The following is a 12,263-nucleotide window of genomic DNA, read 5'->3' as shown; positions in this document are numbered from 1 at the left end:
ACTTTAAGGAGAAAGCTAACAAAAATCAAAATAGATAAAAAAATTTAAATCTTTGGATCCCTTTATTCCATGGCCTTAATAAAAACACAAAAATGGCTAGATTTTTTTTCCCACTATAGCCTAAAATATCAAAAAGATTTATTAGTGATTTATAATTAGCAATGAACTCTATTACCGAGTCATTTGTGGGCCACGGGCCCAAGGACCAGTGTTAAGATATCTTATAGGTTGCCAAAATAATTTCTAGCACTCTAAATCCTCTTGAAATATAATGGAATGAATCAAAGTATTACAACAAAATTCCAGGCATATTAGGAAGAACAGGTTAACTGATGCCCAGTTTTATTGTCTTAAAAAAGGGGAGGGTGCTTATTTGAAAATACAGCTAAGTACACTCTTATCTATGATTATTTACATTCATATACTGAAAATATTTATTATTTGGACAAATCCTGTGATATGCCATTTACTATAAAATGAAGTTCTTACATTGAGTATGAGTACTTTATCCTTTTCAGGTAATGGAAGAATGTATCAAATCTTCATTTATGTCCCAAACATTAAAAAAAAAAAAAAAATCAAAATCAAAACTCTCAATCAAGCCTGGAAAGCTATGAAAAAAGACCCACCATCCATAGCTACTCAGCACATCAACTTCTGCAAGGACACAGTATGTTTGCTGACTTTAAAATGTTTATTCTTTAAAAAATTAGTTGCTTTTTATACAGCTATACAAAGTTCTTAATGTTTCTTTGGCAATGGAATATAATGGAATTTTACAACTATATAAAAAAGTTACCTTTGCCTAAGAAACAGTATTTACTGTGTTTACATAGTTGACTGACAAAATTCTCTACCATCCAGCACCCTAATTAATTGACGAAATAAGCTACCTCAAAAGGGATATTACAGGATTTCCAAAAAGAAAGAGAAAAGGACACACACACACACGCACACACACACCCACCCTTCTGTGGCTCAAAACACAGTATCACGGCCCTATCTGCAGGCAACTTACAATCATTGCCAAATACAATTTAGTGATAAGAAAAATCCTTTCAGTGATGAAAAAATACTTATAAGTCCCATTGAAGTACTGTCGTAGTTTAACTATACATAAGAAATTACTTAACCTTCTGCTATTCCAAATATATTTAATGCTCATTTTTTAAGATGAGCCTTCCCCTCCCCCCAAAAGTAACTGCATTGGATTTTTGAAATTAAGCAGAAAAACAAACACACAAACAAACACCCAGTGCTGGTGACAAATATACAGCGGATTCACCTCTTCATTCTTCTCAAAGACCGGAACCAATTCTCAGGACCATGAAGAACTAGAAATTTACCTACTTTCAAAGACTTGTCTGTAGACTATGCAGCAACTTTGTTGTCTTTCTAAAAAGGAAAAAAAAAATTAGCTCATGTTTCACATTATTGGTTTATTAGTAAGTATTTCTTTCTAATTTACTCAAGTATATTTCCCATTACTTTTAAATATACCCTCCTTTTCCTTTCATGCATAAATCCATTTCACTGATTTCCAGAAAACATTTTATAACTTCCACACACCCAGCAGTAGCTCATTATTTGTTAACTGCATTTCCCAGTTAGTGGAGGTTAAAGCAGTCATGGTGTGGGCTCGTTCCAGCAAGAAGGTCACCTGAGATACAGGCAGGCCTCACTATCTTTGGTTGCATCCTAATTATTTTTAAACATAATGATAGAACTTAAACCTTCAACACAGTTAGCCTAGCTCATCGAATGTAACTGACAACATACTCTGGAAAAAGATTAATAAAATCCCTAAGTCTTTCATGTCTTTACTAAGCAATAAAATATCCAGACGGTAAAATAACATTTCTCTCCAAAGTTTCATGCCAGGAGAAAGCAATGACTTAGAAATTCATTTTAAAAGGATAACTTTTAAATTTCAAATAAGTTCTGCAAATCAGAAAGTTGACTGGGTAATTTTAAAAAAGTAACCAGGGAAAAAACAAAAATGTCAGGGAGCCTCTAGCCCCCTAGTGAGGCTAATCCTAATCTAAAGTCCTGTATGAACATCAGAGCCAGGGGTTCCTGTTTTCCTCAGGACGAGTTGTTACCACATACCCGGATTTTAACTGCTGATTTTCATCTTGTTAGAAATAAATTATTTCCGATGTTAAAGACTTAACTTTATACAGCACCAAACCATTTGTACAATGTCATTAAACTGGAATACATATGGCATGGTGTAATCTGGTACAGAAAGAAATAAACTGAAGATAATCCGGGTGCCTGGGTGGCTCAGTTGGTTGAGTGTCCGATTTCGGCTCAGGTCATGATCTCACAGCTTGTGAGTTCGAGCCCCATGTTGGACTCTCTGCTGACAGCTCAGGGCCTGGCGATGCTTCGGAGTCTGTGTCTCCCTCTCTCTCTGCCCCTCCCCCACTCATGCGCTCATGCTCTGTTCTCTCCTTCAAAGATAAACAAACACTCAAGATAATCCCACCCCACTGTCCCCCACCAAAACCAACCTTCAAATGCCCTTTTTTTTTTTTACCTTTCAGAAAGCTGTACGATCAATCCAGACCTATTTTAGGGTCCAAAAGCTGTGGTTTTCTGAAAGGTAAAAAAAAAGAAAGCAAAAGGGAAAAGGGAGAGAGAGAAGGGAGGAGGTGGGGGATACAGAGAAGTAGAGGGAGGGAGGGGAGAAAATAAAAGGGGGAAAGGGAGAGAGAGTACCATGCTGAGTCATTTTGGTTACCTCTTTGTCTCTGGACCCTATCTGAAAAAACAGACTCAAACAAAAAGTAATCTATCTTACCTGCCTTGGTGGCTTAACTACCTTAGCAGCAGCTAATAAAATAAGAGCTGACTATATTCTTATTACACCCAACCTCATCTCCTTGTCCTCCACCCCCACAAAGCATAAAAGGACCAAGCTCAGCACAAGTTTATGTTTCTAACATTATCCTTAAGGAAAACTGAGCTAGAAGTCAACAAGAGGAAGGTTTGGCTTTACTAGCTTGTACCCATATCAAGAGAGTTAACCTCTCTGGGTCCTTGGCTTCAAGCTATCTATTGGGGGTAGGGTGAGAGAAAGCTTATAGTTCAGCTGGTATTTTTAAGGAGTTCTATAAATCTACAATTCTGCTTTGCCCATGTTTTCATTAAACAACCACTTGTTTATGCTCACCTCAAAAGCAATGATTCACGCCACCAGAGCACAAAGAACAAAGCCAACCTATTACATGAAGGCTACTGCAAATGCCACTGACATCCATTTCTGAGAAGTATGAGATGTTGTTTTAGAAATGAGTTTAATCTTTGAAGGTAAATCTCCTTTACGTAAAGTGATCACTATTTCTGCCTTTAAAGGTGCCAGGTGATATGATTTAAAAGGCACAGAATACAGAGGTCAGTGCTCTAGTGGCAGACATAAGGGTCATGAAACCCTGGGATAGCCACACTGATGGATTTTCTGCCTTACTGAAGGCTGAACTAGTGCATTCCTAATCAACATGCTGAGTATTTACTTTAAGCCCACGATGGTTCTATGTCCAGTGGTAGAAATGAAAGTAAAATACATATTCACTAATGCCACGAGACTCCCATCTAGCTGGCAAGGCAGAACAAAACAATGAAATATGTAACATGAGTGTGTTAAAATGTGTGCCAATGAAAGCAGATACCACAAGAGGTCAGAAAAGGAAGAAATCTGTGGAGGAAAGGAAGAGAAGTTTCCAAAGACAGAGCAAACTTTGGACAAGACTGTGAAAGGTGTGAAAGGGAACTCTTGACTTTCAGGTGTGTCTATCTCCGCATAGGACTAAAAAATCAAGAAGGCTGGGACTGCATCTTGGTGCTTACACTAATATCCAGCATAATGCATGGTATATATGAAGAATTCAATGTATTTGGTCAAGGAATGAGGTCAGTGTTGGAATCAAGAACAGTGTATACAAGTGATGACCATGAGTCAACTTGCTTGAACCAGATAGCTTAAAGGGTAATGAGAAATGGGGCTGGATTTATCAGTAGGATCCTCACAGAGCAAGAAGAGCAGGCAGTACAATGTCACAGTAGAGCCTTCTTACCATCAGGGGAATACCTAGGGTCCAGTCAATCTATCACGCTTGAAACACTCAAGCAGAGGCTGGACCTTGTGTCAAGGATACATTAATGCGCATAAAGACTCATGCAGATAACTTCTATAATGCATTCTAATTCTGCAATGTATGTGACAGGGGTTTTAACTGAAGGCTCGAAATGACTGAACAGTGAAGCAGGGCTTCAAAAAAATGTTTGAATTCATAAATGCATGCACCAAGCACACAGCAACTAATCAAAGGTTTACTGATGACTGTTCAGATAAAGGGAAACAGTAGTTCAATCTTACAACATGACAGCTCTTTTTTCAAATATCTGCAAAATTATTAAGAGGAGTATGTATATTCTGTGTGTTTACAAGGGTAGAGTTAAACTAATGGGTGAAGATACAGGGAAAAAACCCTCACTCACATTGTGAAATTCTAACAATAAGACCATTCCTGAGGTAGGATGGATGCTCTTAGAAAAAGTAAGCTGCCTTTTTTAGGCTCATGATTTGGCCAAGAGCTCAGACCTCTCAAATGTTTTCCAACTCTGAAACTTTAATGATCTTTAAAAGGTGTATAGGAGATAAAACTGTAACTCTCTTTCCACAGATGTGAAAACTGAGGGCCTGAAAGGTTTAACGACTCAACTGAGGTCATACTAGCAACAATCACTAAAATTCTCATTGGGATCCAAGTTTAATTTTAACGTACTTTTTCTCAAACCAAGCTGACTCAATGTGGTCTTCAGCAGGTAACTGAAGTGAGTAAGGTAAAGAAGAGACTAAAGGTTGGAAGACCAATCGGTGCGTTAGTAGGGTAGTTGGCAGGGGCATCTCATAGGAATGAATGTGGTAATGCAGACATGGGCTACTGCCTGGGAGATGAAAAGAATGACACACCATTTGCCAATGCAGATACTGGGAGAAGGCTGTGCTGAGATGATGGAAATGCTAGAAGATGATAAGGTCATTCTGAGGAAGGTTAAGTTGGTCACAGGACATAAAGCACGTAAAGACAGAAATGCAGGTGGAAGCACAGAAGGTCCAGGGTGAAAAACTGATGAAAAGCTATGAATTGACAAGCTTACAAAGGGGAGGAGAAAGAAAGAGGACGGGGGAGGAAAAAGGAAGAAGGGAGAGGAAGCAGGAGCACAAACATGAGCATGAATGTTTACAAGGAGCAAACTGAACATTCTGGGCAGAAGGAATGGGTGAAAAGGTCCCGAGATAGGAATAAGTTTGGCGCTCAACAAGAGCAAGAAGGGCCACATATCCGCAGCAGAGTGAATAAAGAATAGGTTGAGTTCCACTGGCAAAAAAAGACCAGAGCCAGTACAGGATTTATGACCTGGAGAAGCAGTCAGATCATGAAGTGTCTGGCTGTGGTGAGGAACACGTGTTATTATTATTTTCTAAAAGGTTTTATTAAAAAATACTTTATTTTTAAGTAGCATCTACATTCAGGGCACCTGGGTGGCTCAGCTGGTTAAGTGTCTGACTTCAGCTCAGGTCATGATCTCCCAGTTCATGAGTCTGAGCCCCACATCGGGCTCTGTGCTGACAGCTTAGAACCTGGAGCCTGCTTCTGATTCTGTGTCTCCTTCTCTTTCTGTCCCTCCTCCACTGTCTCTCTCTCAAAAAGTAAACATTAAAAAAATTTTTTTACGGAGGGCCTGGGTGGCTTAGTCGGTTAAGCGTCCGACTTTCGCTTAGGTCATGATCTCGCGGTTCGTGGGTTTGAGCCCCGCGTCGGGCTCTGTGCTGACTGCCAGCTCAGAGCCTGGAGTCTGTTTCAGAGTCTGTGTCTCCCTCTCTCTCTGACCCTCCCCTGCTCACGCTGTCTCTCTCTCTCTCCTAGAAATAAATAAAAAAAAATATTAAAAAAAAAAATTTTTTTTACATTGTATCCCATTTTAAAATGAAAAGTTGCCTATGCTTGTATCTTTTCTGAATAAGATATTTAAATTTTGAAGAGCAAAATAATAATAATAATAATAATTTTTTAAAAAAGATTAAAAAACAGTAGTATCTACATTAAATGTAGGGCTCAAACTCACAACCCCGGGGTCAAGACTCATACTACACTGACTAACCAGCCAGGTGTCCTGGAATATGTGTTATTTTAAAAAAGAAAAAAACCCAAAAAGACCCCAAATAACAGTATTTAAAAAAAAAAAAAACTGGAAGAAAGATTCCAAGTTGGGTCGGTGGTCATCAGTGTCAAATACTGCAGAGGAGTTAAGGGCAAATACTTGTGAAAAGCCTACCTACCTCTATAAGCAAAAGGTCGCAAGAACCGTAACAGTGACAAGCAAAAGGATTCCGTAACTCCTAAGACCGTCTCCCGGGAGAATGGCAATTTTGCAGGTTACAAGTCCTGCAGCCGTACAGGCCACCTCTGCTGGAGAGCCTGAGCTAATGAACTGAGGCTAGTTTTCAGCAGTCTTGGCTAGATGATAGAGTACCAGAGAGGTCAAAGTTAACAGACCAGAACCAAAAGCCACTAACATTGATCCTTCAAGAAGGATCTCAACAGTGTCCATTACAAATAATGGACAATGAAATTCCTGGCAGCAGGTCTTTTTGTTTCCAGATGCCCTTCGCAATTCTTAGTAGATCTCTTTACCAGGGGATTTTGATCCTTTCTGTGACTATATAAATTTCTTCTCTACTAACCTTAAAAATGAATAAACTAGGAAATGACACGGACTTAAATGAGACTCCTTTAAATAAATTACTTATATAAACACACTTATACATATAAACACACTATACACAGTTATAGAGTTTTCTAGCAACAGTTTGCAAATACCAGTATATGACAGTATTTTCAAGACCAAAGTAAAGGAAGAAAACCAGGGAAAACATAGTTGAATTTTCCACAAAACTAAATTAAGAGTATCGACTCAGGAACAAACTTACTAGGCTTGAGACCTTGCAGCATCACTTACTAGCTGACCTTGGAAAAAGTATTTACTGTCTCAATACCTATTTCTTCATCTGTAAAATAGTGATAAGAATAGTACTATCTTATAGAGTTCATGTGAGGTTTAAGTGAGTTAATACATGAAAAACATTAAGGACACGTAGTACATGCAAAATTCTATATAAATGTTGGCTGCTATGAATGCTTCCCATTCTGGAATAGGTCCTTCCTAGACTCTCTTGAGTTAAAGCACACTCTATAGTACGAAATAAAGTTTATATTATACAGTCTTTTTTGGTATAATATCTTTAGCAACACCCCATGCCTCCAAAAAACATATTATTTAATTCTTTCTTAATGAAAGAAAGAAAACAGCCCTAAGCCAATCTCTAATACATTTTTTATTTTGGGGGGAAATTTTACAAGTCCATGAAATCTAAAACCATGGTTCTATAATAAAATAGACCCCTTCACCCCAATCTCATTTCTATCTTTTGCTTCTTCCAATTGAAAACAGTTAAAAAAAAATTTAAGACTCATTAGCCAAGAAATTACTGCTCCTTATAATTATATAAACAACCTAATCCCCCAATGAAGAGTCAAAATGGAAGTTATACAATGTCCTAAAAATATTCACCCAATATAAATAAAGTAAAAACACTCCAAACTTCATAGAAGAGCATGTCAACCCCAAAGCAGATACTACTTACTCTGTATTCGAAATCCGCAAACTCCCTGCCCCCACGACCTCCTCTGAATCCACCACGAAATCCTCGAGGGGTAGTGAAGGTACCACCTCTGCCACCACCACGCCCTCGGCCGCCACGGAAACCAAGACCTCCTCTGCCTCTGTAACCGCCACGGCCACGGTTCGGACGAAGTGGGATTCCAAATGTTTCAGCATTTAATCTTCTTTCCTCAGCCCAGGTTGGTCTCCGTTCTCTGTTTCAAAAACAAATTCTAGGGTATCAAGTTTTAAGAACATTTTCCAGCAAAACTGTGTGACGCTAATTCCCAAATTAAGGATAAGTAATTCCTAAAGATCAAATAAAAATAAGCACCTTATCTGTGCTGACAGTGCAGTGCCTGCTTAGGATTCTGTCTCCTCTTCCCTCTGTCCCTTCCCCACACGCTCTCAAAAATAAACATTAAAAAAAATAAAAATAAAAAGCACCTTATCTAAGTTATCACAAGCTGTCCATCGCATATGTTCTCACAATATTCTCTTAAACTTCATGTGCAAATGTGACCGGTATTAGTTTTTCTCAAATACAGTAGATAAAACAAACATGGTAATAGCCCCCAATATAATGGAAACTGGCCCAAAGCCAGGAAAGGGAACTCTATCTCAGAAAGCTGGAAGAAGGAAGCTAAGTCCCTCAGTTCCTAGTATGCTTCTGGCCCAATCCCTGGACCTGGTATCTGAAGCAAGTGTTTAAGTTGCTACTGCTGCTGGGAGGCCTGGGGGGCCAGTCGGTTAAGCTTCCAACCCTGGCCTCAGCTCAGGTCATGACTTCGTGGTTTGTGGGATCAAGCCCCACAGAAGGCTCTGCTCTGACAGTGTGGAACCTGTTTGGGATTCATTCATTCATTCATTCTCTCTCTCTCTCTCTCTCCCTCCCTCCCCGGCTCATGCTCGCTCTTGGTCTCTCTCTCAAAATAAATAAATAAACATAAAAAAAAGTTAAATTGCTACTGCTACTGCAGTAAATCGCTATAGCCCAGACAAGCAGGAGTTTGATCACAACATCCCTATCTGTGTTTATACTGAAGCAGACAACTGCCACCAGGTGGCACCAAACTACGGTCAGGAGAATGAAAATGTGGCCTGGGCAGCAGAAACTCTCGAATTCATGATTCTGGATCCTTCAATTAACCAGATAATTTTCTGGATCCACATTTGCGGTGATAAGACAAAGTTTTACTGTATTAGCAAACTTCACAGTTACATTACAACTTTTGGGCCTCGCTTCATTTGAACTACACTGAAGAGTAAAGCAAAAGGTCTTACTTAGAAGTTAGATAAACGCTTTCAGTTTAATTACCAATTTTCAAATGTGAATACATCCCTAAACAGAAGTATAGGGTTATTTCTTCTTCACAAGGAGTAATACTGTTGAAAATTCTAGTATGGATTATTTTCTTCTAGCAAGATAAAACATTAAAAATAGCAGTCATTAGATATTTTTAAGCATTCATTAAAGTTTGTAAATTTCTAAGAGATCATTTCATATTTCAACCTAAGAACATAAGAGCAGCTTAAAAGACTGTACCTATTATCATCACAAGAAATATTATCAAAGAAGGATTTGGTTTTATCATAATAGCAATTAGGTCCAAGTGGATCTTCTTCATCTGCATTTCCTTCACTGTTTTGGGTATCAACTCCTGAGTCTCCTTTATCTTCACCATTTACAGGCTTTTCCTGCTTCTCAAGTTTATCTTCTAATGAAAAACAAGCACATACAGAAAGTCAAGACTTCTCTTAAACATCCATAATTCACAAGTCAAATCAGAAGATTTTCTGGGAGGAAAAAAAAAGAAAACTCACCTTTCAACTTAAGTTTATTATGAAACTCTCTGTCAATTTCCTCCTTGTTAAATTGGGCATTTGCACTTTCAAAGTCAAAGTCTTTCTCAAATTTCATCGGACCATCTCGTCGAATACCAAATCGTCCCCTGCCACCTCGATGGCCTCCACGTCCTCTTCTTGGAGCTGAAGGAGCACCTGAAACTAAGTCAATAAAGAAAGAATAAGCTGGTTTAGGACAGAAGCTATTATTGTGATCTTCATTAAATGGTCAACAACAAAAATGCTTAAAAGTCTTTATATACACCATTGTATTTGTAGTTTTTGTATTAAAAGAAGGGGTTTCATTAACACTTAATATATAGTAGGCTGAGAAGTGCACACATGAAATTTCGTTTTATGGGGTCCACACACATATGTTTATTCACAGAGTGTACAACCAAACAATTTTGGAGGCTTCTGTACCAAATCACTACTATTCCTTGAGAGAGGGGCTTTGTTCTACTTCTGGTTTTAATCCCTAAAATGTGCCAAATGTATAGTGGGTTCTCAAAATTTAGGAAGTCTTCTATGAAAGGATCATAAGAGTCAAGGTTTAGAATAAGAAAAACAAATGAACATTAATAAGCACAAATTGCAATGTAGGAGATATTCCTTCTATATCACAGATAACACAAAAGAAGAACCTGGTCTCAACCACTTCCTCTTTCACCTTCCTGGTCTCCCTCTAAATGTCTTCATACTATTCAAGTCCATTACCTACTCTTTCTCTACTATACTAAGGTAACAGGATTTATGAGATATGATAAAGAAATACCAAAGTAGCATTAAGTTACAGTAAAAAGTTGAGAACACAAATATACGCCACAAGAGGAAGAGTTAAGAAAAAAATAAAAGAGGAATATGGAGCAGTAACTGATGTGAGTTAACAGAAACAGAGCACAAAGCAGTATGAATTCAATGATTATAATTATGTCAAATGTTTAATAGTGTCAAAGATCAGAAAGTGGCTGCACAGTAACAGGTTTGTGATCACTGTTTGCTGAAGTTTGGCAAATTGCCCATGTTTGAGAAAACTAACCACAAAACCCCACAGCAGCATATCCAGACACTTAAATCTAGATAAGCAGGATGTTTAAAACATTCAACTTCACTATTACAAACACCTTGGTCACAAGCCAGGAAGTAAGTATGGCACGATCTTTCCGTTAAAAAATAAAAAAAAAAGTTTAAGTATAGTCTGTGAAATCATTAAGAAATACAATCTGAAAGAATATTCATTGTTCTGTTAATGAACATTTCAGGGATAAATTTAAGGGCAGTAAAAGGTCCTTTATTACTTTATATGATTTTTAAATGACAGTAGCATGACAATTATCTTATTCTTTTGTTATTTATTTATTTAGGTTTATTTTTTTTGTGAGAGAGAACACACGAGCGAGAATCCCAAGCAGGCCTCACATTGTCAGTGCAGAGCCCGACGCGGAGCTCAAACTCATAAAACTGAGATTATGACCTGAGCTAAAATCCCCTCTCTTTCAAAAAAAAAAAAAGAGTGAAATGTAGTAAATCAAACCAAAACTTTTGTAGAAATACAATATATGTTTTCTGAAATTAAGTGAAAAATCACTTTCTCATTATTAACTATTTAAATAAGGAGATTACAACCTGCCTTTTATTTTGGATGCTTAAAATAATAATTTATCCTCTATTAATATATTTGAAAGTATTAATGAAATAAATGAATCTGGGGATAAATGTTATAGATTACAAAACAGAAGCGTACAATCATATTAACTCAAAAATCACAAAAGTTAAAGTTCTTGAACAATTACTTGTAAAAAAGTTTTTTAAATGTTTATTTATTTTTGAGAGAGAGACAGAGCATGAGTGGGAGAAAAGCAGAAAGAGAGGCAGACACAGAATCCAAAGCAGGCTCCAGGCTCCGAGCTGTCAGCACAGAGCCTGTTGCGGGGCCCGAACCCACGATCTGTGAGATCATGACCTGAACTGAAATTGGACGCTCAGCCAACTGTGCCACCCAGGTGCCCCTAGAACAACTGCTTATAGAAAAAAAAGCTCAGGGCTTAAAAAATTATATTAAGAAAACCTCAAACCTTCAAGGTAGAGATAATTCCACTTCTAAAAGCACAGAAAACACTGAAAACAGTTTTATAATGCTAATGTGAAACTGACACAAAAATGTAAAAAAAAAAAAAGAATACAAAAGTATAAAAGAGGAAACCATACAGCAATGTAAATGTAAGTATACAAATCTTACTGGGAGATAAATTCAATATATTGAAAGACAACTGTCTACCATTAAGTTGATTCCAGAAATGGTCATTAAAAATTTTTTTAATTTAAAACAATTAGACACAAAAAAGTTGAAAATATAGTAGAGAGTGGTCCTATGTGCTCATTACCTAGTTTCTTATCTAATGGTAAAGTCTTACGTAACTACTGTACCTTACTAAAACCAGGAAACTGACCCTGGCACAATAATATTATACTACAAACCTCACTATGATTTCAACAATTTTTTGTCCATGCTCATTTTTTGGTGTATCTTTATGTATAACACTTTGCTACATCATCTGCACAACTACTACCATAATCAAGATAAATGTTCTGTTACCCCAATAAAACTTTCCAGTGCTACTCCTTTATAGTCACCAACTCTAGGCTTTCATTTTTAAATAGTAATTATGCATCAAATGTTCCTTCTA

At 37.5% G+C, this 12,263-nt stretch overlaps 1 protein-coding gene across 1 annotated transcript in view; it reads right to left on the bottom strand.

The window, feature by feature from the left end:
* Positions 1-673: 673 nt before the first annotated feature.
* Positions 674-12,263, bottom strand: part of LSM14A (LSM14A mRNA processing body assembly factor) — a 51,479-nt gene continuing 39,889 nt past the window's right edge. Inside the window, exons 8-11 of the mRNA XM_077754691.1 lie at positions 9,556-9,738; positions 9,278-9,449; positions 7,715-7,946; positions 674-1,395 (exon numbers count right to left, since the gene is read on the bottom strand). Coding sequence (XP_077610817.1) covers positions 1,372-1,395; positions 7,715-7,946; positions 9,278-9,449; positions 9,556-9,738 — 611 coding nt within the window. The 3' untranslated portion in view covers positions 674-1,371. The remainder of the gene's footprint in view (positions 1,396-7,714; positions 7,947-9,277; positions 9,450-9,555; positions 9,739-12,263) is intronic.

This window comes from Crocuta crocuta, unplaced genomic scaffold (assembly GCF_008692635.1).
Source record: "Crocuta crocuta isolate KB4526 unplaced genomic scaffold, BGI_CrCroc_1.0 scaffold121, whole genome shotgun sequence".
NCBI lineage: Eukaryota > Metazoa > Chordata > Mammalia > Carnivora > Hyaenidae > Crocuta > Crocuta crocuta.
Note: the sequence above shows the minus strand (reverse complement) of the source record. Positions and strands in the feature narration are given on the sequence as shown.